General features: G+C 45.3%; 1 protein-coding gene across 3 annotated transcripts in view; it reads left to right on the plus strand.

Annotated features, from left to right (window-relative positions):
- Nucleotides 1–24,386, plus strand: part of Actn2 (actinin alpha 2) — a 72,877-nt gene that overhangs the window by 33,339 nt on the left and 15,152 nt on the right. For all 3 annotated transcript variants that reach the window (XM_059262409.1, XM_059262407.1, XM_059262408.1), the window contains exons 4-12: nt 508–594; nt 2,994–3,081; nt 4,977–5,055; nt 8,402–8,483; nt 13,703–13,788; nt 15,809–15,901; nt 18,642–18,872; nt 19,925–20,072; nt 22,110–22,260. In XM_059262409.1, coding sequence (XP_059118392.1) covers nt 508–594; nt 2,994–3,081; nt 4,977–5,055; nt 8,402–8,483; nt 13,703–13,788; nt 15,809–15,901; nt 18,642–18,872; nt 19,925–20,072; nt 22,110–22,260 — 1,045 coding nt within the window. The remainder of the gene's footprint in view (nt 1–507; nt 595–2,993; nt 3,082–4,976; nt 5,056–8,401; nt 8,484–13,702; nt 13,789–15,808; nt 15,902–18,641; nt 18,873–19,924; nt 20,073–22,109; nt 22,261–24,386) is intronic.

Consider the following 24,386-nt stretch of genomic DNA (forward strand, 5'->3'; position numbering starts at 1 on the left):
TTTAAATTTGAGCGCAGTCTGGCTTCATAGGGACTTCAAGGCCAGCCCTGGCTGCATAGTAAGACCTTGTCTCAAAAGAAAACAAAGCAAAACTGAATAAAACTCCCAATTTCTAGGAAGGGAGCGGCCTCCCCATTGTCTGTGGAAGACTGGGCATGAGGGGAGGCCAGGAGCTGGATCAGCTGCATGTCACCGTGCATGCTGAGTCCTGCAACTGCCATTTAGGGAAGACTGCAAGGTGGGGCAGGACAGAGATGAGAGAAGAGTGTCTTCTCTCTGATGGAGTCCTAGAACTCCTAGGTGGTCTGCAGCAACAGAGCATATACAAAATTGGTGCTTATTATTAACTCAGAATTCATTTAAACTAGAACCATTTGCAATAAATGCCACACAAGCAGACACTCTGCAACACTTGTTTAAACAGACGGGTCTGCTCATGTGTATCCTTGCCAACGAGTTGTGTACTGATTATGTCATCTGTCCACTAACTTGTTTTTCTCACCCCAGAAATAGTCGATGGCAATGTGAAAATGACCCTGGGTATGATCTGGACCATCATCCTCCGCTTTGCCATTCAGGACATCTCAGTGGAAGGTAAAAGTCTTGAATGGTGATCCAGTTGTCTATTTGGAAACTGTGCTTGTAAATTAAAATTTGAGTAGGATATTGTGACATTGAGTAGTCATTATCAAATGAGAGGCATCTAAGTTGAGTTTTCAGAAATGTTATATTTCTGTGGGAAAAGCCCCTGGTGGTGCTGTTCTATTCTTGAGGTGGAATCACTTTGCAAAAGATGAGCACATGTTCAGAACAGACGTTATTTTTAACACGGGTCTCTGTACTGCATATTGCACTAGGAAGTTCACAAATTAACTAACAAAATAGGCAGAGGGTTTTCCTTTCTTCTTTGTTTTCTTTATCCTTCCCTCTCTCCTCCTTCCCTCCCTTACTCCCTCTCTACTCCTTCTCTCTGTCTCCCTTCACTAGGGATTGAAACTGGAGCCTTGCACATGTGAAGCACATGTTTTGCCACAGAGCAAAATTCTTCAGGCTTATAGCTAGAATACCTTGTTAATAATAATAACAACAACAACAACAACAACAACAATAATAATAATACTGAAAGTTGGGTATGGTGGTTGACACCTATAAACCTAGCTCTGAAGAAGGTATGGCAGGAAGATCACAAGTTTGAAAACACCTTAGACTTCATAGTACCAGGGCTACGTAATGAGATACTGTCTCACCCCCAAAACATTGTCTACATTCCTCCAAATAAAGAAGAAAAAGAAAGCAGGAGATGCTCCTAGCTCAGCTAATGCAATGGTGTGAATCAGTCTTCAAAATAGTATCTACTCCATAAAGTGGGTTTGACTTTAAATATTTAAATTTAGTGTGTAAAGCTGACACAATTATGACAAATTACTGTGTTTTTAATAAAGTGGGAACCTTTAGGAAGCATCTTGTTATTTTCATTAGCATAAAGAAATACACTTTTATAGAACCACATTTGCAGGAGTTTTTAAATGCAGACTGTGCGTTCTTCAAACTAGCTGTCATTTCTGAGCCTGAACTGAGGTTTGAATGTCATTATATCTTAGTTTGATGTTTTGGATGACATAAGTGGGTTTGGGGTTCTAAAAAGAGAATCCCAAGTGAATTAGAAGTTCTCTATGGGCACATACTGCGGGCTCCTTGTCAGCTAGTACAAAAGCAGGCAAGTGGAATTTTTAAAGATTTATTTTAGTTTCAATTATGTATATGTATGTGGGGAGTGGTGTGTGAGTGTGAGTGCAGGTGTTCTTGGAGGCCAGAAGGGAAGTCAGAAGGAAGTCAGCTCAGCATGGGGGCTGGGAACCGAACTCAGGTCCTCTGGAAGAGCAGTATGAGCACTTGACTGCCAAGCCTTCTCTCCAGCCCCAGTGGGTGGTTTTTTAGTGATTGCTGACTGATGATGAGTCACTAACAGCACCAGAAAGACCAACATCAGAGCCTCTTCTAGCCTGGGAAGAACACTCCACCTCTTCCAACTGAGGCTTGGTTAGCTGTTAGTTACCAAGCTAAAGGAGGCTGAGTACTCGGCAGTCCCGCTTGCCCTTAACCTGTTCTGCAGGTACACATGCTGTACTTTGAGAGTTAAGTAGGCAGTTCTAATTCTCGGAATGTCAAGTTGACATTTGTCAACAGCACTGAATTCAGATTTAATTACAAGAGGTGCTGATGAGATGACTTAGCAGGCAGTCTGAGCCTGACAACCTGAGTTTTCCTTCCTGGAAGAACCCACAAGGTGGAAAAAGAGTACCGACGCCTGAAACTGGCTTCCACATGTCCACCATGGGGCGCGCACGCACACACACACACACACACACACACACACAATTTAGTTTTAAAAAATTTTAAAGAAATAAACGTTTAAGAAAAAGATTTAATTACAGTAATCAAACACTTGTTAGGCTAAAAGGCACAGTAATAAATTTTGTTAAAAGTGAAAAAAAAAAAAAAAGAGCAGTAATAATGACATGCAGGGCCAGGGAAGGAGAGAGGTAGCAAGCACATCAGACCGGCACGTGCTGGTAGGTATGAGTGCTCTGTTTAGAGATGGCCTTGGTCTAGAACTCCTCCTGCCATCTCCAGCAAATCCTTCTCCAGTCAGCATTACAGACGTGAAGGGTTTGTTTGTTTGTTTGTTTGCTGAATGGTTGTTTTGGTTTTTCTTCTTCGTATTTTTGTTGTTGTTTGGGTTTTGGTTGCTGGATATTGCACTCAGGGGCATGGGAACACTAACCACTCAGGTATTCTACTCCTGAGCTACATCCCATAGCCTTGGTTACAATTTTGTAATCAGTGATAAAGCAAATTTAAAAATTTCCAGGTGTAGCTGTGAGAATGGCATGTCTGAGTTTCCCCTAAATGATTGTTTTGTATGTCTAAAAGAAAATGGCCTTTTTCCGAGTGCTTTTCCTTCCAGACGCCTTTTCTTGGTGTCATTACAGAAACCTCTGCCAAAGAGGGTCTGCTGCTGTGGTGTCAGAGGAAGACGGCCCCCTACAGGAATGTCAACATCCAGAACTTCCACACCAGGTGCGTGCCAGGGCTGTCAATCCCTGTCTGTCCCCGCAGAGCCCAGGGAGGCCAGGAGAAGCACATGGCTTTCACTAGGATCTCTCCTGTCCAGGGGGTAGTTTCCACCGCAGAAGTGAAGTTATCTTTTCCCAGTACTTAAGGTCTCCCAGAGGAAACAGTCCTTTAGGGTTTGCAAGCAAGGGGGTGTGTTTATAAGTGGAGGCTGTGCTGTGCCAGGGTCCTTCCTAGTCTGATTTGGGGCTCCTTGTGGCAGGAGTGGTGGACTCTTATCTGTGACAATGGGACCCCAGCAGACTCTGCAACCACTCCGGGCGCTCTGCCAACCTGGTGCCTCCTGCTAAGTCCCTCAGCTTTAATCACTAAAATTGAGAACAAATAGGAAAATCACATTTTAAAAATGGCAGGGAACAGGACAGATGCAACCCAGACTTGGCATGGGAGTGCAGCGTGGCTCTGGCTGCAGGCTTAGCTCCCAGGAGGTTTTCTAGTACTGTCACATGTGAGCAGAGGCTTGGTCATATTTTCATCCTTTGGATGGTGAGTTCCCATGGGTCTGTGGGTAGTGAGAGAAAGGAAGGACAAGGTCACATCACAGTGACAGACGGGGAGGTACTTCTAGCTAGAAAATTATTAGATTAATGGCTATGGAGAGGGAGGGTCATTTTCCTTGAAGGGTATGACCCTTGATAGGTCAATCATACTCCAGTGGCTGGTCCTCCATGAGTATATGGACAGCCCAGTTGGACTTGATGGATTATTTTTTAAAAAAGAAAGAAGAAGGAAGAGGATTAGGAAGATGGGGATAGATCTAGGAAGAATTAGGGAAGAGTAGGGAATGAGGATTAAACTGTATACCTGTGTGATTCACTCAAAGAAATACTTTAAAAATTATATTTAAAAATACGTTAGAATATCTCCAGGATGGTAGCACCAAGCTAGGCCTTCAAGCAGAGGAGAAAGAAAGCATTCCCTGTCCCAAAGAAGCCAGGGAGAGCTGAAATGGCCAGCCAGGGTGGAAGTCAGGCTTCCGTGTTTGCCTGTATGTAGTTGTCTCCTCTTCTCACCCTGAAGCCTTTCCAAGTGATGTTTCCATCAGGGTCTTCCTCCATTTCTAACTCCCTGAGGGATCCCTTCCATGCCCGCTCTTGCTGACTCTGCTGTCCGCAGTACACTCAGAGCTGAGCATCCAAGGGCCATTAATAGTGGTGTCTGTCCCTGCTGACATCCAGGTTTGTGACCTTCTCACCTACAATCTTTGGCCTTTAAAAAAAAATAAAAGTAAGCTCAGAATGGTACCATCCATCTGCATTCCCAGCACTTAGGAGGCTGAGGCTGGAAGGGTGAGAGTTTGAGGCCAGCCTGAGCCATGCTGAAGAATCCCGTCTCAAAATAAACAGATAAATCAATGAAAGCAATCCCCCAAGGAAAGACAGAGTAGCTGGGGGACAGTGTTGGCTTTGAAAAGTACCATAAGAACTTTCAGAGGGGTGCATCTCCCACATGGGGTCAGTATCCTCGGGGAAGGGGGTTACTGGGCAGTACCAGGTATGGACCAGAGTGAAGACTGGGTAAAAAAATGAGTAGGAAACCCCAGGATTAAAAGGGTAGGGACAGTGGTAGACTTATCTCATTTCCCATTGCTGTCTGTGCCAGCACAGAGTGGATGGGGCCAGGGTCCCTGGCAAGGCTGAGCCTGCTCAAAATGGAAAGGAGAGGGAAGGGAATGGAGATGTGTATGGGAAAGTACAAGGCGGGACCATCTGGGGCCATTGGTGTCACTCATTGGGGAGGTCCCTTTGGTACGTGACATCAGATGGGAACAGCTGGTGTCTCACCCAGGGGAACCCCAGGTCTCTTCATTAACCCACGTTCTTCTCCTCTGTGCTGTGAAGCTGGAAAGATGGCCTTGGACTCTGTGCCCTCATCCACAGACACCGGCCTGACCTCATTGACTACTCAAAGCTTAACAAGGTCACTCATTTGGGGTGGTTTTCCGTGTCACCCACCCATCACGCTCGGCATGTCACCCTGAGAATGAGCACATCAGCACTGACTAGCATGGATGTGGGCTGCCCAGAAGGCTTTACATGGTAAAGGTTTTACAGGCCTAGATTACAAAGATGGACAGTGGCTAGGGTTGGGGGAAAGGTTCAGTTGCTCTCCTCCTTTTTAATGGCACCAGGAGACTGCATATGTTAGGGGAGAGCTTACTAGTGAGCCGTATTCCTTGCCCTTAAAAATTCACTTTACCTTTCTGGAGGATTCTTATGTATCTGTTGAGAACTGATTAATTTGTTTCTCACACAGGATCATCACAACTATGCCATTGTTGATGGCAAGAATTAGTTTTTTGTCTTACAAAAGAAGCTTTGGAAATTTGGGGTGGGGTGCGGGGGTTAACCTTAGAAAAAATTCAATGTTCTAGGTCTCAGATGAGGTTGGAGTTCAGTGGAGTAGTGTGGGAAACGGGGCTCTTGTAGCTGAGGCTGGCTTTGTTTTTGTTTTTGTTTTTGTTTTTCGAGACAGGGTTTCTCTGTGTAGCTTTGCGCCTTTCCTGGAACTCACTTGGTAGCCCAGGCTGGCCTCGAACTCACAGAGATCCGCCTGGCTCTGCCTCCCGAGTGCTGGGATTAAAGACGTGAGCCACCACCGCCCGGCTGAGGCTGGCTTTGAACTCTTCAACTTCCTGCCTCTACATCTTAAGTACCGTGACTGCAGGAGTGCTCCTCTCACAATTCCATCTTTAAAAGTAATTCTAGAGTGAGGTATGGTGCCCAGCACTTGGGAGGGTGAGGCAGGAGAGTTGTGAATTTGAGGGCAGCCAACCCGGACTATCCAGCAAGAGTCAAGGTCATTTTAAAACATAGGTTGTGGAACAAAGAGAAACCAGGCCCTCCTCTGGAATTGCCATGCTTCAGAAATAATAACGCAGGAAGATTTAGGGCTGAGAGTATGGCAGTCTCAGACATGCTTGCCTTGGGTTGTAGCCACAGATTTCCTGCTGGTGTGCTGAGCTGGCCGTTCATGTGTGCTGTGTATTTTGGGTTGGAAACTGGCTCTCTTGCATGCTGCCCTCACGTGTGTGGCATGTACAGTTGTGGGGCAAGTGCCCTCTGGCTTCCCTCAATCTCGTTAGTTATCACTTGCCCCACCTTCAACCCCACTCCCACCCCGGCCTGTCCCAAAAGATGAGGACGGAGGTACCATGGTAGAAAGTAGCTTTTCAGGCTAGCCAATGCTCATAAGCATATATACATTTTCCCTATGAATGTTTATTGCATTTATAAAATGAAGAACTTGTTCTAAATAGACTGTTTCACTACCAATTTAGAGTGATCAGTTTTTGGTTTGGAAATGAATAGACTTGTGGAATTAGTCATCCTTAGTGGGTAGAAAATTAGTAATATATAATGACAACAATATAATGTAGTGCTTTACATTCTTTATATCAGAATCTATTCTGAATAAATGTATGTATGCATATATTCTCAATATATGTAAGCATGTGCATAAAATCATGCATACATATTCATTGAAGTTTCACACTAAAGTCAGTGCTTTAGTTTTTGTTAGTTTGTTTGACACAGGGTCTGGCTGTGTAGCCCAGACTCCCCTTAAACTCAGGGCAGTTCTCCTGCTCAGCCTCTAGAGTGCTTGGATTATGGACATGAGCCATCACACCTGGTTCCAGTACTTACTAGTCCAGCGTTGTAGACCTAGAAAGTGGGAGAGCCAGGGCTTGCCCAGGGTCACATGACTTCCTGTGCTAGGAAGTACTGAATTGCCACATTTCATCTCTTTAAATAACAATCTAAACCAAATGGTTGCCACAAAGTCTCACTTAGTTTTGGGCTCTGGAATCTTGCTTACATATTTTTTGAAAAAAAATTTTTTTTCATCTAACTAGTAAGGTTCATAAACATAGCCATAAAACAGGCAAGTAAGATTTGCTTAACAAGATTAATCAAATGAATATATGCTTTATTGAAACAATACTTGGTTAAAAACCATTTTTGCCTGATATAATCAGATACTCTGTGAAGTAAAGGACATGACAGTGGTGTTCTCTGTGGGCACATCTGGAATGTGTTTTTGAAGCCTGAGGCTTTCAGGTGGTCCCTTGTAGTAAAGGGGCCTGAGAACACTGCAAAGCAGTGCAGTTTCTAAGATGTTCAAATGGGCAGACGAGATGGCTCAGCAGGCAGAGGTACTTGCTGGCCAAACCTCACAACCTGAGTTCAACCCCTAGACCCGTGATGGAAGGAGAGAACCAACTGGAAGTTGTCCCCTGACCTGCACACATACTCTGTGATACATATGTGCCTGCCCGTGCGTGAGAGACAGACAGACAGACAGACAGACAGACACACACACACACACACACACACACACACACACACTAATAAATTTAAAGAAATTTGAAATATTTAAATGACACTAAAAGTTGGTTGAAGTTGTCCCTGAACTAGCACTGTTGATCATTTGGATTTTTCTCTCTTACCTTCATCCATTTCAGATTTATCATAGTTCATCTCTTTAAGAGATTAAAACAGTTTATGTCAAGTCTTTAGTTTTTCAGTTACACATCTCTAGTTAACCTTGTTATGCATGTTTAGCCAATTCCACAAGGTGAAAAAACATAATTTCCTGTAAAAAGAACATGACCATTGTGAATTCACTTGAGTTTTTAATACTGTCATTTTCTTACCTTTAACATAATAGAAGAATCATTTCTGCTCTTCATAGCCACCTAGGACCTCTCCAGTGAGCTAAGCATTCACCCAGGATCACCTGCCTTTCATCTTCCTGTGCCCCAGCTCGCTTATATTCTAAACCAGCGTATCAAGCTGAGTGTGGTGGTGCATACCTGTAATCCTGGCACTTGGGGAGTAGAAGCAGGAGGATCAGTTCAAGGGAGGACTTGTGAGGTGTGTCAAACAAACAGACATCACAGTATGATTGGGGTAAACATCCTCAAGGTCACCTTCCACATCTGGAAAATGGCTTTCATGATTTAGAATGGTTGAGGCTTTTTCCATAGCCCTAATGCATATCAGGGTGTCCTTTCTGACTGATGACAAAATATCTGACCCCCCACCTCCTAATCCAGCATTTGCCCTCTTACACCCTGTGAGGTGGAGCTGCATGGGTCCTGTGGTTTCTGTGACTTCTGATGTTTCTCTCGGTGTCTCATAAGAAGGAACGTTGTGTAATTCTAGTCCTGTGTGAGCGGGAAGGTACCCTTGCTGCAGTGACATGTGTGTCTTGTTCATTGCTTTGGTATTTTAAAAACCTGGTTGTCTTGTTTTCTACACAGGATGACCCCATAGGAAACATTAACCTGGCCATGGAAATAGCAGAGAAGCACTTGGATATTCCTAAAATGTTGGATGCTGAAGGTGAGATGAAAGAATGCCTACCGAGTTACACAAAAACAAAAGCAAAAAAATCCTATAGGTTGTAAAAGCTGTGGCTGTGGATGGGAGCTTTGTAAAGCTATAGCCGTGTTACATCTGAAGTACTTAGGATTCCAACAAAGCTCTGCCCCTCAACGCATGAGTATTAGAGTTTTGTGTCTATCTTGCTCATACATGATCTTGCTAAAAATGGGCCAGCAGAACTGTAGAAGCAGGATTTGACAAAAATTTCAGCTTTAGATAAGAACTAGAATGTAAGCCAGGCGGTGGTGGCACACACCTTTAATCCCCACACTCAGGAGGCAGAGGAAATGGATCTCTGTGACTCTGAGGCCAGTCTGGTCTACAGAGTGAGTTCCAGGACAGCCAGAGCTACACAGAGAAACCTTGTCTCAAAAACAAACAAATGAACAAACAAACAAAAAACAAAAACAGAATGCTTTGGTAAATAGATTGAGATCTAGAGAGGTGTGTGTGTGTGTACAGATACATACATATACACACTCTCAAAAATATGTATACATATCCCAGGTGTGTATAAATATGTAGTATGCATGTACTGTAGTGTTTATACATACCACATATTTATACACATCACACAGATAGTGCTACAGTACTGGAGATTGAGTTCAGGGCCCTGTGTTTCTATGCAAGCACTCTACCACTGAGCTGTATTCCCAGCCCTCTTTTTACTTTCTAGTTTTGAGTCAGGGTCTCAAGTCTCGTTAGGTTACCCCGGCTGTCCTTGAACTCACCCCACAGTCCAGCCAGGTCTTTTGATCCTCCTGTCTCAGGCTTTCCAGTAACTGAGATTGTAAGTCCACACAGCAGGCTTTATTGGTTTGCTGTGTTTTAAAAAGACTTTCTGTGTTTTGTTTTGTTTTGAGTAGCAGATGCTTTTCTCTTCCCTGTGGAGAGATACATTTAGCAGATAAATCCCTTTGTGAGATTTAGCACTTAAGAGAAAACAAGTCTTCCCAGCTAAAAGCTGTGGAACAGAATTTAAAATATGGAACATTTGGCCCTCAGTGTACTAACCAAACTTTTACGTTTTGTTTTGAATTTATCTAAATGAAATTTAATGTTGACAGACCTTTTGTATAGTTTGCAGTTTGCCAGTTCCCCTTCTGGGGGCTTGTTTCATATACTTCTTGTGTCCCTTTGGAGTGGCAAATTCATGCGGGTTGTACCTGCGGCCCACTGTTCAAAGGCATTTGGAGAGGATGCATTCATTTCATTTATCCGTGAGCAGTTATCCCTTAGCAGACGAGTACTGAACACTTACTGTGAGCCAATTTCTGTCTGCTGGGAACTGTGGGATCCTGAGCTGTGTAAGTTTCTGCTCTCTGTGGCTCTGACTTTGCTTTTGCTTTGTTGTTGTTCGTGCCATTATTCCGTAATGGGAATTCTAATTAGTCATCAGTCAGTTCTCTTCGTGCTGAACAACCACAAGCTGGGTGGCTTAAAGCACCAGAGCTCCTTTCTCCCCACAGCTCTGTCTGGACTCAGAGTGTTGGTCAGGCCAGAGGCTGAGGGGAAAAGATCTTTCTCTACCTTTGGGGGCTTGAGAGCCCCAGACTCCTCACCCTGTGGCAGCATTGGCCCAGGACTGCCTTCTCTTGGAGTCTGCCACCACCTGTCCTTGTGGTATAAGGACACCTGCTGGGCTAAGGGATCTGTGTACTCCAGCCTCAGTTCCTCTTCACTCCCTCCCCTCTGGGGTGATCCTTCTGCATGAGGTCCAGGCACAGTTGCTGGCTCAGCCGTTCAGTCCATGGCAGCAGCTTCTCAGTTAGCAATACTCTATTCCACACCCCATGTGGGTGCTAACACTTGAACTCTTTGGTGTTCTCACAAGTACTCAGAACACAGACAGAAGGAAGCCCTCCTGTGCTTCCTGCCAGGCTCTCTAGAGGGAGAATGCAGAACAGGAGCATAGAAATGCCCCTTCCAGTTGTCCTCTCCCCACCAAGAGCTCTTGAATTAATATCCAACGTGGATTAATATGTTCATCTCTCTGCTCATTAGTGCCTCTTGAATGCCTATCCTGAGTGGAAGGGCCAGGGTTGCTTTCATTGCACACTGATGGTGGTAGCAGGATCACCATTACCGCCCTGCCACTACTCACCTCCTCCTCTGTTCTGGTTCCCCTTAGTCTCTGGGTCCTGGCTGGGAATGCAGTTATCCTTCACTTTGTCATCTGGCTGCAGGCATGCTTTAGCACTTGTATCATTTCTTCCTCCCTTTCTCCCCCTACCTTCTCCTTTTCTTCTCCCCTCCTTTCCTTGGCTCCCTCCCTCCTTTACTTCCAGTTCTCTGAGCAAGATCTTTCTATACATTCCAAGTTGACCTTGAATCCACTATATAACCCAGGCTAGCCCAGAACCAGAGGCCAACACCCCGCCTTAGCCTCCCAAGTCCTGGGGTGTCTTAGGGTTCCTATTGCTGTGAAGAGACACCACAACCACGGCAACTCTTGTAAAGGAAAACATTTAATTGAGGTGGCGGCTTACAGTTGCAGAGGTTCAGTCCATTATCATCATGGTGGGGAGCATGGTGGTGTGCAGGCAGACAGGGTGCTGGCTACATCTTGATCAGAAGGCAACAGGAATCCCACCGTGACACTGGGAGTGGCTTGAACATGGAACTCGAAGCCCACCCCTACAGTGACACACGTCCTCTAACAAAGCCACACCTACTTCAACAAAGCCACACCTCCTAATTGTGCTGCTCCCTTTGGGAGCCATTTCCTTTCAAACACCACATGGGGTTACAGGCATGTGCTGTTCTGCCTGACTATTCCTTTTCTTTGTCGTCTCCTTTAATGATCCATAATGTTTATACACTGCCTTAACTATAGCTGTAGGAGAGCTGTGCAGGAATCTTGTGACGGTTAAGATTGTGATGGTCTTGGGTGCAGAGCGAGCCGGGATGTAACCACTGCGGATCATCATGTATTACCAGAGGGGTGTTGTGGTCTGCTCTCAGCCCAGCTCTCACCATGGCGTTCAGTAGCCTTTCCTCCGCTCATTCGCTGTGCTGACGGGCCCCCATCTCCTGCTGTCAGCTTAGCCCTGACACCCGGCAAGTCCTTGATTTCCACCTGCTATTGTCGCTCTCATCCTGGGATATTTGTGTTGGTCTCTGAATCCACGTGTGGGCTATCATGAGGCTAACTGACCTCCTGAGCCATGAACTTCCCTCGAAGTGGAAACTGGGGGCATTCTTCTCATCCTGTCTACCATACTTTCTACCATTGGTAAAAATTGTATCCACCTTGAACCTGTTTGAAGGTGAGCTCTGAGTTTAGATCTGTGGGCACACATGCTTCTTGTAGACCTGTAGACGGGATCTTGTTGACCTCAGCCCTCCAGATCACAGAAAGCCTGTGAATGTGCTAGAATTCTAGGAGCCTCGTGTGCTTTCTTATAACTTAGGCTTTTCTGGATCTACCGTACTCTCCTCTCTGCAATCTTTTTCTTTCCCTTGGCGGTTCTCACAAGCTCTCAGAACAGAGACTGCAAGTGTGACTTCTGTGATTTGAGCCAGACTCAGACAGCAACTGCATGGTGGGGGCAGGCTCTCTTTGAGACTCCCAGAGGAAGTGCTTATCAGAAGCCTGTTGTTGGAGCATCCAAGCACTTAGCCCTCTTTTCTCCACATAGATTTAGTACACACTGGCAGACCTTCCCGGATGACAGAGCGGCAGTAACTCACGTGTCCTGTTACTATCATACCTTTGCTGGTGCACAGAGGGGAGGTCGTGGAGCACGTCACCACTCACCCATCACCTTCTGTGTCTCATTTTATTTTCTATCATTCCCCTCACCCTTCCTGGCCCCCTCTCCTTAACAGGGAGACCGTCTGGTTCTGAGGAAGCAGTCCTTGGTCTTTTTTTTGTTTGTTTGTTTTTGTTTTTCGAGACAGGGTTTCTCTGTATAGCTTTGCACCTCTCCTGGAACTCACTTGGTAGCCCAGGCTGGCCTCGAACTCACAAAGATCTGCCTGGCTCTGCCTCCCGAGTGCTGGGATTAAAGGTGTGTGCCACCACCGCCCGGCCCAGTCCTTGGTCTTTTATAGTCTAGTTTTCTTTGAAACTTTCTGCTCGAATGCTGGTCATGTTGTTTTCCAGAAGGTTCCATATGCTTACAGGATCCCACATTCATTTACTCACAGCTTCAGAAAACCCAAGGTCAGAGTTTCACTGTAAAGAATGACAGGGTATCATTTTATCTCCCTGTGTGCATTGGCCCAACCACGTCTATGGACAGGTAAAAAAGCACTCACCAAAAATGATATCATAGGAGGAAAGCATGTGTGGTCAGCAGGTTCTGTTTCTCTTCTATATGGTCTGCAGCAGCTAATACAAATGGTAGCAATAAGCACAGCCATGTTTGCCCCCTTCTTTAGATGTTTCCTTACTCTTTGTGGGAAGGTAAGTATGTTTTGAAGGTGTTAAAGACAACCCACCCCCACAACCACACACACATAATGAGTTTCGCTTCTCTCTCAGGGTGGTTTCCAGAGCAGAGAGCTCCCAGGCATGTGAGGGTGGGACTGGGAAGTAGGACAGCCCTGCTGTGGCTCTAGCATCTTTCAAAGTAACCTGTCTTCCTCAGAATCAAGGTTTTGAGAGTCACAAACAAGACTAACAAAAATGGGATAATGATCCTGATAGATGCCATATGAATCCCCATGTTAACATGCTATATATACTTTCAAAAGCCCATTGAAGGGATGCAGGGCACAAGCCCTCAGTTGGACCATTAAAATATCCAGTTTCCAGGACTGGCAAGATGACTGAGTAGATAAAGGCATTTACCAACAAGCCTGATAACCTGAATTTGGTCCCCGGGCTCCACCTGGTGGAAGGAGAGAACTGACTCTCAAGAGTTGTCCTCTGACCTCAATATGCGTTCCATAGAATGTGTGTGGGGGCACACATTCCACGGAATATGTGTGTGGACACACACACACACACATTCATATACTGAACAAATGGGTTAAAAAAAATGTAATTCCCAAATTCCTATTCTGGGATCATTTCAATGCTGTCCGGCTGCCCTGAGGTTCCGGGTCGTGGGCCCATGAAATGCGAAGCAAAGTGGTCGTGTAAGCTGATCAGTTCCTCCCTCCGTTCACCGTGGTTTCTCCTCTTCGCCTGTGTGTGTCTGTGTCCCGTGTTATTTTTGCCCCCTCAGACATTGTCAACACTCCCAAACCCGATGAAAGAGCCATCATGACTTACGTTTCCTGCTTCTACCATGCTTTCGCGGGAGCGGAGCAGGTACTCGTCCCTTGTGCACGCAGCGGGCTGCGCTGCGCTTCTGTGTGCGCGCGTGTGTTTCTGGGTGTGTGTCTGTGTGCTTCACATCTGACCTCGGAATCTCAGTGTTTCATAACGACCTAACACAGCAAGTTCCAAACTACAAGTCATTTTTTTTTTAACTTTAGACAATAACCAAAGTGTTTTTCTCTACTCTTTCCCCTCCTAAGATATTTCTTCTACTTTGTTAGAAAATTGTTAGAAACATTTGTACATTCTGGGGCGCGGAGTGCCTCGAAGAGTGCGCTGCATGCATCGAGTGGCAAGGGAAGGTGACTAGGAGACATGAAGACTTCTCCCATGCTACTTGTTCTCATTGGCCTGGAAATGACCTCTATTTAGTGGTTTGCTCCATCACTCAAGACTAATTGTATTTTTAGTCAAAGGGATAAAAAGGTTACAACCTCAGAAGCATTCACATACCTCAGAACAGTCTGAGGGACACTGTGAGAGAACAGTCATCCACCTTCTGCAGATTCACCTGTCCCCTTTACCTGGGCAACCCGTAAGGTCTGGATGGGCAAAGTGTGCCTTGTGTCTCTCCTCTGTAAAGGCCACCGTGGAGAGATGAGGGTAATTGGAATCAGCGTGGCCAGGAGAATCAGGGCTTTAGAAGCCAGGCTTTGGGAAAGTGTCCAGTTGGTTAGCTTCTCTGGGCCACATTGGACAAAGATGGATTGTCTTGGGCAGCACAGGGGTGTCCAGCCTGTAGCCCAAAGGTTGCAAAAGCATGCATATATTTACTTTGCCTGACATTGCAACATTATGTTGTCACCTACAAAGTCCACACTCAAGAACCATGCAATTGAGCTACACACACACAATTTTTTTCAAGTAGGATTGATGAGATGGCTCCATGGTAAAGGTATTTGCTGCCAAGCCTGACAACCTGAGTTCAATCCCTGGGACCCACATGGCAGAAAGAGAGAAGACACTGCAAGTTGTCCTCTGATATCCACATATGTGCCTTGGTACACATATATCTGTACTTACTTGTGCACAGTCTCTGTACATGTACACACACACACACACACACACACACACACACACACACAGAGTAAAATGTAACAACAAACAACAATAAATATGGGGGTACACTCCTTTAATTTCACCACTTAGGAGGCAGAGGCAGGCAGATTTCTGTAAGTTTGAGGCCAGCCTGATCTACATATTGAGTTCTAGGGCAGCCAGAGCTGCATAGTAAAACTGTCTAAAAACAAAGAATCTGAAGAGTTTACAACGTGATGTTGGGATACTATCATTGCTGTCCTGGTTACATGTGGCACATGGGCCATGAGTTGGACACCCCTGCTTTAGGACAGACAGGCACATACCTTTTCTTGATCTATTGGAGGAGCATATTATGAAACACGTGACCCAAGTTCCCTTCAAGATGATGACAGAAAACTATTTATTGCTTCGATGATTCCTCTTGTAGATTAAACAATGGATCAAACAACATCTTAAGGCAAACTTGTCTCTAGTATCCTATCTAGAAAGTTCTACCTGTTCCTGAAAAGAGCTGAGGTCTTTCCATGGATTCAAGGTCAATGACATGGTAACAGGACCCAATCACTTCAGCTTTGAGTTCTGAAGCCAGTGTCATTCCACCCCGTAGTGACAGGGTCAGTGTTCAGGAGCATTTAGGTGGACAGTCAGGGACCTGAGATCTTGGTGTCCTTTGACCCACATATTTCTGTTACTAACTTGCTCAATGTTTTATAAAGCTTGTGCTTTAGACTAATGATATCTCCCCGTTATTCCCTACAGTGTATTCAGCCTGCCCTGTAAGTCTGTGTGAAAACTAAAAAAGGTGTGAACTGATTCATCCCCTCTATCTCACCCGACCCTGACCCAGACTGCACCATTTTCAACACACCATCTCCTTCAACCTGCCTTGCCCGACCATGTCTTGCTTTCTGTGTGTTTGCACGCATACCCTTGTCGACCAGCCATCCTGTTTACCTATTGTGTTTTGCAGGCCGAGACAGCAGCTAACAGGATATGTAAGGTTCTTGCTGTGAATCAAGAGAATGAGAGACTGATGGAAGAATATGAGAGGCTAGCGAGTGAGGTAAAGGAAATGGGTGGCCCCAGCTCTGTCCACCTGCAGCCAGGGGTGAGGCAGAGACTGCCAATGGATTGTCCATGTTTATTTTTGTACTTTTCATCTCAGACAGAGTGAAAGCAGAAAACACACCTGGGCTCAGAGGTTGTTTATCCTGTAGCAACATGCCTAGTGCCAATGCGCCCCCCACACCCCCATGGTCTTTGCAAAGACTGCAAAGCTTAGTCATAGTCTGCATGTTTGGAGGTGGTAGGAAGGGGACTCTAGTCTTAGCTCTGCCCCTGCAAGGTCAGACCCTCAAGGCAACATCATGCACCTTGTTTTTTTTTCCCCCTGGCTTGTGGGCTACTGACATCATGTAGGATGCTCTTTGTGTCAAGAGCCCTGTTCAGCACTGTGACCCCATGTGAAAGGAGTTTGCATAATCTTTTTGGAGGAGGAGGTGTGTACACAGGCCCAGAGTGGGATCTGGGCTCACCTTCCAAAACCTTGGAGCCTCGGGGATGCATTTCTGTGGCTCTTTATCCTGATTTTTGATTTGAGCAATGCTTTTACAGTTCTTTTTCTTTTCTTTTTTCTTTCTTTTTTTTTTTTTTTTTTTTTTTTTTTTTTTTTTTTTTTGGTCCTTATCATAGCAGAGAGGGTACCAAGACATCTTTGTTGTGCTTCTGTGTTCCTTTTGTGACACAAGCCAAGGCCGAGGGACCCCAAAGCTGTGTCCTCAGAGACAGAACTCAAGTAAAGAGCCATATTTAAGACCAGATAACTTAAACTACATTTTAAAAATAGTTTAAAAGGTTAAAAAAAGAAAACAAAAATAAATACAAGACTAAATAATTTTTGCCTTAATTTGATTGACCTGATATTTGGTCTGTGCTATGAAAATTATCAGCCTAAGTGGGTTTAATCTTCCCAAATAGGTATTTGGTGATGATTCAATCAAAGTAAATGAAATGTATACCTTCATGCTGCTGATACAAGGAAATTTTAGTTGTTTGAGTCCTACCACTCTTTTTTCTTTTGTAATTGTTATTATTGCTGTGGGAAAAAAATCAAATTTGTTGGCAGTAAGGCCAGTCTCAAACTTCAAGAGTTTAGTATGTTCATCACAGGAAGATGGTTAATTGTCAGGATTTTTCTTACTCATCACGCCATTAACTTAATTTCGCTCTCATTGGTGTGAAAAAAAAAACAAACCCACCTTACAAAAGTAACTTACAGGAGAAATGGTTTATTCTGACTCTAAGTTCCAAGAGGACAATAGTCCCCTTGGAAAAGGAGGCATGGCAACAGAATCCTGAGGTGAGCTGGTCACATTGCATCCACAGTCAAGAAACAGAGAGCCAGGCGGTGGTGGCGCACGTCTTTAATCCTAGCATCTGGGAGGCAGAGCCAAGTGGATCTCTGTGAGTTCGAGGCCAGCCTGGTCTATAGACCAGGACAGGCACCAAAACTACACAGAGAATCCCTGTCTCGAAAAAACAAAAACAAACAAAAACAAACAAACAAACAAAAAAACAACAGCAACAAAAAAAAGAAAGCAGAGAGAGAGAGAGAGAGAGAGAGAGAGAGAGAGAGAGAGAGAGAGCAAGCAGGAAGGAAGGCCAAACTGTGAAAACCACAGAGTCTGCTTCCAGTGATTCACTTCTTCCAGTGAGCTGCTTCCTCCTAACACTTTCCTGAACAGCGCCACCTGCTGGGCAGGAAGTGTTCAGACACATGAGCCTGTGAGGGACATTCATATTCAATCTGCAAGTTTTTCGTTTACTCTTGTGAGAGTGGGGGCATCATCACTGTAACTAGTTTTCATTCTAGTCTGCTGACACTTTCCAAGGGATCAGTACACATATGAGTAAATTAAATAAATAAGTAAATGAAATGAAAGGGGGGCTGGAGAGACGGTTCAGCAGTTAAGAACCTGGCTGTTCTTCCTCAGGATCTGGGTTTGAATGCAGTTTGAACTGTCTGTAGCTCCAGTTCCAGGGGCACCTGAACCCACTTCTGGCCTTTAAAGGCACTTCATGCATGTGATGCACAGATACACCTGCAGGCAAAACACCCATACACATAAAATAAAAAGTAAAATCTCAAATTAAAGAAAAAAATATATACGTGACTAGGTGTCCAACAGGTCATCTCTGAGACCTGGGTGGTGACTCAGGAGAAGGGCAGATACTAGTTTTGGGGAATTCACTACCCTTTTTACTCATAGCTTGTGGATTTTCATGAAAACTAGATGATAAATCCTCCTCTGCCCCAGAGTCTGTCTTAGGCTTATAGTACATTCTCTAGGAGTAAACTCATTAGAGACCTGAGCTTGTTTTTTTTCAATGAAACCTTTGACATGCCACCCAGTTCTTGCTGAGTGTATCAACACCATTCTTTGCTTTGCTTTGTTTTTCTTTTTAGAATTTGAAAGCTCCATCAGCATTTGTCTGCTAGTGTCTGGTTGCTGTGTTTCTTGTACATGTCACATTTTTGTCAAACACGACTTCGTGTGCTGACCTGAAGTTCAAGTTAAACCTGTGTGTGGTCTCATTGGGGTGGTCACTGTGGCCCTGGGTGGACACTGCTATTCATTGTACCATGCACAGAGCTGTCTCCCCCCTTGAAGTCAGTGCAGTTGTGACCATGTTCAGTCATTTGGGAGCCTGAGGGGAACTGGTTCCAGTCATTGGGCCCCTTTATTTTTGAACTGGGAGCAGTTTGCTAGTATTTTCAGCTCCACTTTTATGTTTGGAAACAGCTCTTGGAATGGATTCGGCGCACAATCCCCTGGCTAGAGAACAGGACACCTGAGAAGACCATGCAGGCCATGCAGAAGAAGCTGGAGGACTTCCGGGACTACCGTCGTAAACACAAGCCCCCCAAGGTGCAGGAGAAGTGCCAGCTGGAAATCAACTTCAACACGCTGCAGACCAAGCTTCGGATCAGCAACCGGCCAGCTTTCATGCCCTCCGAGGGCAAGATGGTGTCGGTGAGTGGCCACAGTTCAGCCCCCACTGCCTTTGGTCTACTGAGGAGGCCTTTACTTCCTGAGTGTGACTGTTAGTGAACGGCCCTGTAATCACTCCGTTTTTTGTGGGTTGAGAGATTACTGAGGTTGGACCCCAAGACTTTGCATGTACAGGGCAAGCACACCAACTCTCAGCTACCTCACCAGCCCTTTTCAGATCTTTCTTTCTTTCTTTTTTTAATCTTACAGCCCAAGTCACTAGCAGCCAGAGTGCTTTATTTATACAAAATTAGGTAAGCAGGGATAGATTCACGTTGTTCCAAAACATAGATCATATCATTTTTGGTTTTGGACGTGTGTTTCACTTTCTCTTGTTCATCTTTTAGGCATCGTTGGTAAATTATGATAGACCAGATTTATCATTTCTAATCATTTTCTCTCAAGTTTTGATGGACTCTGGACTGTCAGCTGGGGATCAAATCTTACTTTTGAGAAATGGTCTTACAAAGTTGGTAGGCTGACCTCGAGTTCATTAAGTTCCCCAGGCTAGACTCAAACTTACATCCCTCCTGCCTCGGCCTCCTGAGTAGCTGGGATTATCAGTGTGCGCCACCAAACTTGGCCTTCGTTACTGATACTCTACCCTCTCCCATCATGCAGTTCTTGGTGTCCTGAGATGGTGCCCTGCAGGCTTTCAGCAAAGCCTCTGCTCCTCCCCGCCTCCCAGACTTGTGACCTTGCCCTTGCCTGGGTTTCTCTATAATTTACATCATCTAGCTCTTCCCGGGCACTCCCCTTCCTGCCGTTACCACCGACCCTCTCCACCCTGTGGGACTTGGTCCACATTTGGAGGGGTGTCTGGGTAACTGATAAGAACAGCTGTGCTAATTTAAAAGGCCACCCTGGTGATTTAGACATTTGGAAACCAAACCAGCAGGATGGTTAGTTGTGCAGAAGAAGCAAGGAAAGATGCAACCAGAGGACATCACTGTCAGACACGTGTCGGGGGATTCATGGGAGCCCTAGAAGCCCACATGTGATACTTGTGGCCTCAGACATTTTCTGTTCCTCAGGACATTGCTGGTGCCTGGCAGAGGTTGGAGCAGGCTGAGAAGGGCTACGAGGAGTGGCTATTGAATGAGATTCGGAGACTGGAGCGCTTGGAGCACCTGGCTGAGAAGTTCAGGCAGAAGGCCTCCACGCACGAGACGTGGGCCTATGGTAAGCGCATGAGATTCCCGGTCCGATTTTACAGCATCTGAGTGTGGGCCGGGGAGATGGCTCAGTGGATAGAGATGCTTGCCGCCAAGCCTGACACTCTGAGTTAGAACCAGTTCCTGCAAATTGTCCTCCGTCCTCCATAGACACACTGTGGCATGTGTGTGCACACCCCACACACAACAAACACACACATACAACATACATATAAATAAATAAATGTAAAAAATGTAATCCAAGTTTTGCTGGGCTTGGTGGTGTGTATTCCTCTAATTTCAGCACTCAGGAAGCTAAATCAGGAGGATCTCAAGAGTTCCAGCTCAGCCTGGACTACACATTGAGTTCAAAGCTAGACAGGTCTCTAGGAAAAGATCTTGTTTCACAACAACAGCCAGGGGTTTGGAGAGATGGTTCAGCAGTTACAGCTGTGCTCTTTCCCGGCAGCACCCACAGCAGGGAGCTCATAACCCTTGTCACTCCAGCTGTAGGGCATCTGGTGACCTTTCCTGGCATCCACAAGCACCTGCACGTACATGCACACACCCACACAGAGACACGTACATACCTGAACACATAATTAAAAATAAAAATAAGCTGGGTGGTGGTGGCGGTGGTGCACTCCTTTAGTCCCGGCACTCAGGAGGCAGAGGCAGGCAGATTTCTGTGAGTTCAAGGCCCGCCTGGTCTACGGAGCGAGTTCCAGGACAGCCAGGGCTACACAGAGAAACTCTGTCTTGAAAAACCAATAAATAAATAAAAATAAAAATAAATCTTAGAAACAAACAACCAAGAATGGACATACTGTAACTGTTGCCCTGCTAAGGCTTCTGTGAAGCATCAGTGAGTTCATATGATAAATATTTCAGTCGGTGTCTGACACACCCTAACTGCAGTGTTGTCATTGTTGACGTGCACATTTGCTTTCCATTTCCTGCTTTACAGAATTAAATTGTCACTAGTCAGAGAGTAAATGTAGATCTGGGTACCCGGTCGTAGCAGTACTAGATTTAAGAAATACTTACAGAGAGGGCTGGAAATATGGCTCAGTTGGTGGGATGCTGGCTTAGCATGCACTAACAAAGCCCTGGATTCAATCCCCAGTAGCACATAAATTGGGCGTAGTGGTACATGCCTATAATTCCAGCACCAAGGATGTAGAAGCAAAAAGATCAGAAGTTCGAGGTCATCCTTGGCTAAATACTGAGATCAAGGCCAACCTGCACTAGGGACTCCTTGTTCAAACAAACATTAATAAAGAAAGTCTTATGGAGGAATTAGTGGAGGTTCCAAGAAGGAAATCTCTAGTGTTTAGAGTCAGAATAAGCAAAACAGGGCCACATTTCACCCCAGAGTGTAGCTTTCAAATATAAAACCTGGGGCAAGAAAAACCGGCTGACAGGCCGTTTTTTGAGACCGGGTCCCGCTGTGTCACTCATACTCAACATGAATTCACAATGCTCTTGTCTCAGGCTCCTGGGTGCTGGGATTACAGGTGTGCACCACCATGCCCAGCTAGCTGAATAAGGGTTTTACTCAGTCGTCCCCTGTGGCTCATGGAATAATTTCCAACTGAACTGTGTGTTGTTGTAGGAAAGGAGACATTTGTGACTTAGAATGATGCAGAATATACTTTGTAAAATGCATGCTTCTCCCACCCCACCACCTTTCTTGCTGGGCACCTCCCCTGTGAGCACCTAGGGGGCTAGCTGTTGCTTGCAGACTGGTCCCTATCCTTCCTTGAAATCTCAGTATTCTCTGAGCACATCCTGGTGTGGGAAAGCTGCTGTGTGACTTTGACTTTTCATGCTTATTTAATTGATTAATATATTTAGGCAATACTGGGACTTGAACTTATGGCCTTTGCATATCCTAGGCAAGCGCTCTACCACTGAGCTGCAGTCTTCTGTTTCTTTTTTATTTTGAGACAAAGTCTGACGGAGTTGCCCAGGCTGGCCTTGAACTTGTGATCCTGCTGCCTCAGCCTCCAGATTAGTTGGTGTAACAGACCTGGCCTCATGCTTCTTGCTGTCCCCTTTGCAGGCAAAGAACAGATCTTGTTGCAGAAGGATTATGAGTCAGCATCCCTGACGGAAGTGCGGGCCCTACTTCGGAAGCATGAGGCCTTTGAGAGTGACCTGGCTGCACACCAGGACCGTGTGGAACAGATCGCTGCCATTGCACAGGAGCTCAAGTGTGTGCTGGTACCCAGAGTGAAGGCCATAGTGGGCTATGGGCACTATACAGGGCCTCCAGGGAGCAGGCACTCTTCCCTGCTGAGTTCTAAGGGTCAGGCTGGAGCCCCCAGGGATGGTGATTTTGGTATTTAGAAATGTAAAAACAGGTTCATCCTTGCTGTGTGCCAGAGTCCTTGGGTCCTCCCATCCCTCACACTTGACCCTCATATAAACTATTCTGCTTCCTAGCAGCCTGGCTCACACTGGGGCAGGCGGTAGGCCCCATGGCTCATACAGAAAGAAAGGCCGAAGAGAAGTCACTACCTCAGCCCTGATGAAACCATCTGACTCACTTTTCTAAGTTTTGTTCCGTGGGAACAGATGTCGTGGTGCTTTTAGTAATCATTGTGCAGATGTTTTCTGCCTCTACTTTATGCCTGTGATTCCTGGGATGTGTACAGTGTGTGTGGAGGGCAGAAGAGAGTGTCAGATCCCCTGAAGCTGGAGTTCCAGATGGTTATAAAACTCTGGGTTCTGGGAAATGAACCCAGGTCCTCTGCAAGAGTAACCAATACTCTTAACTGCTGAGCCATCTCTCTGGCTCCACATCTGCAGAATTTTTATTGCCTATCACTTAATAATAAAAACAAAGTAATTAAAATGTACTTCAGTACGTTGCTCCCTGGTTCCTCACTTTTGAGGAGCATGAACCCCTTAATTAACAAGTAGGGCTTCATAACACACCACATCTCAGATTGGCCCATATAAATCCTTCATCTTTTCAGCCTCACATCATGTCTGGACCTTCTATCATGGTTTTATGCTGCTTGAATGTTGGCTCTTTGCTAATTAACAGCCACTCACTAATAAAATGAGGTCTTGAAAAGGACTCAAATTATTTAGTGTACTATAATGGCTCCCGTGAGTAATTGGAGCAGTCTTAAGTGTTGCCCATAAACTTTAAGCAATCATTTTTATATTATTATGACTGTTCTTCCTGGCATCTTTGCTGCTGTTTGCTCCACAGAGCTGAGGTGAAACCAGGCATGAGATTTAGGTTGTGTTCATCTGACTGTCAATAACATTCTTTTCCTTCCTGTCCATCCTAAAAATAAGTCAGAGATTTTGTGCAGTTCTCAAAAGTACATAAAAATAGTCATTAAGAGCCCCAACTCCCCAAATGTAGGTGTCTATGGAGCCATTGTATAAGAGTCAGGGAAAACGGGGAGACTCTAGAAATAATCTCAGAGGGACGGCATTGGTGCTTCCATTGTGGTTTAGCAGGAAGTTCCTGCAGTGTTCACTCTTGCTTTTTGAGACGGGGTCTCTCTGTGTAGTCCTAGGTGTTCTGGAACTCTCTGTGTAGACCAGGCTGGCCTCAAACTCAGAGATCCCCCTGCCTCTACATCCCGAGTGCTGAGATACTTTTTCTTAATAATAATTTTTAAAAATAATGGTCTGTGAATGGGAAGATGCATACATGTATACCATCGTGTGTGTGTGTGTGTGTGTGTGTGTGTGTGTGTGTGTGTGTGTGTGCGTGCGCGCGCACAGATCAGAGGGGAACTCCCAGGGGTTGGTCTTTGCCACCCACCTTACTGAGGCAGGGGCTTTCTTGTTTCTGCTGCTGTACTGTGTATTGTAGGCCTCTAGTTTTCTCCTGTCTCTCTCCCACCATGCCATATGAGTTCTGGGATTACAGGCATGTGCCATTTAGCTTTTTATGTGGGTTCTGGGGACTGAACTTGGGTTGTCAGACTTACATAGCCAGCGTTTTTACCTGGGGAGCTATATCCCCAGACTCCTTAGTTACTTTTTCATGTATGTTGTCAAAATGCCTGACAGAAACAACTTGAAGGGGGAAAAAGTTTATTTTTGCTCACAGTTTCATAAGGACTTCAGTCAATCAGGACAGAAAAGACCAGGAAATTGGGAGATCTAGTGGATTTCTTTTCTTTTTCTTTTCTGCCTCTGCCTCCAGAGGATGGGATTGAAGGCATGTGCCACCATGACCTAGCGTATCTTAGATTTCTATTGCTGTGATGAAACATCAGGACCAAAAGCAACTTGGGAAGGAAACGATTTATTTCAGCTTACATGTTCTGATCACATGTCCTGAAATCATAGGCCATCATGAAGCGAA

This window comes from Peromyscus eremicus, chromosome 5, assembly GCF_949786415.1.
Source record: "Peromyscus eremicus chromosome 5, PerEre_H2_v1, whole genome shotgun sequence".
Classification (NCBI taxonomy): Eukaryota; Metazoa; Chordata; class Mammalia; order Rodentia; family Cricetidae; genus Peromyscus; species Peromyscus eremicus.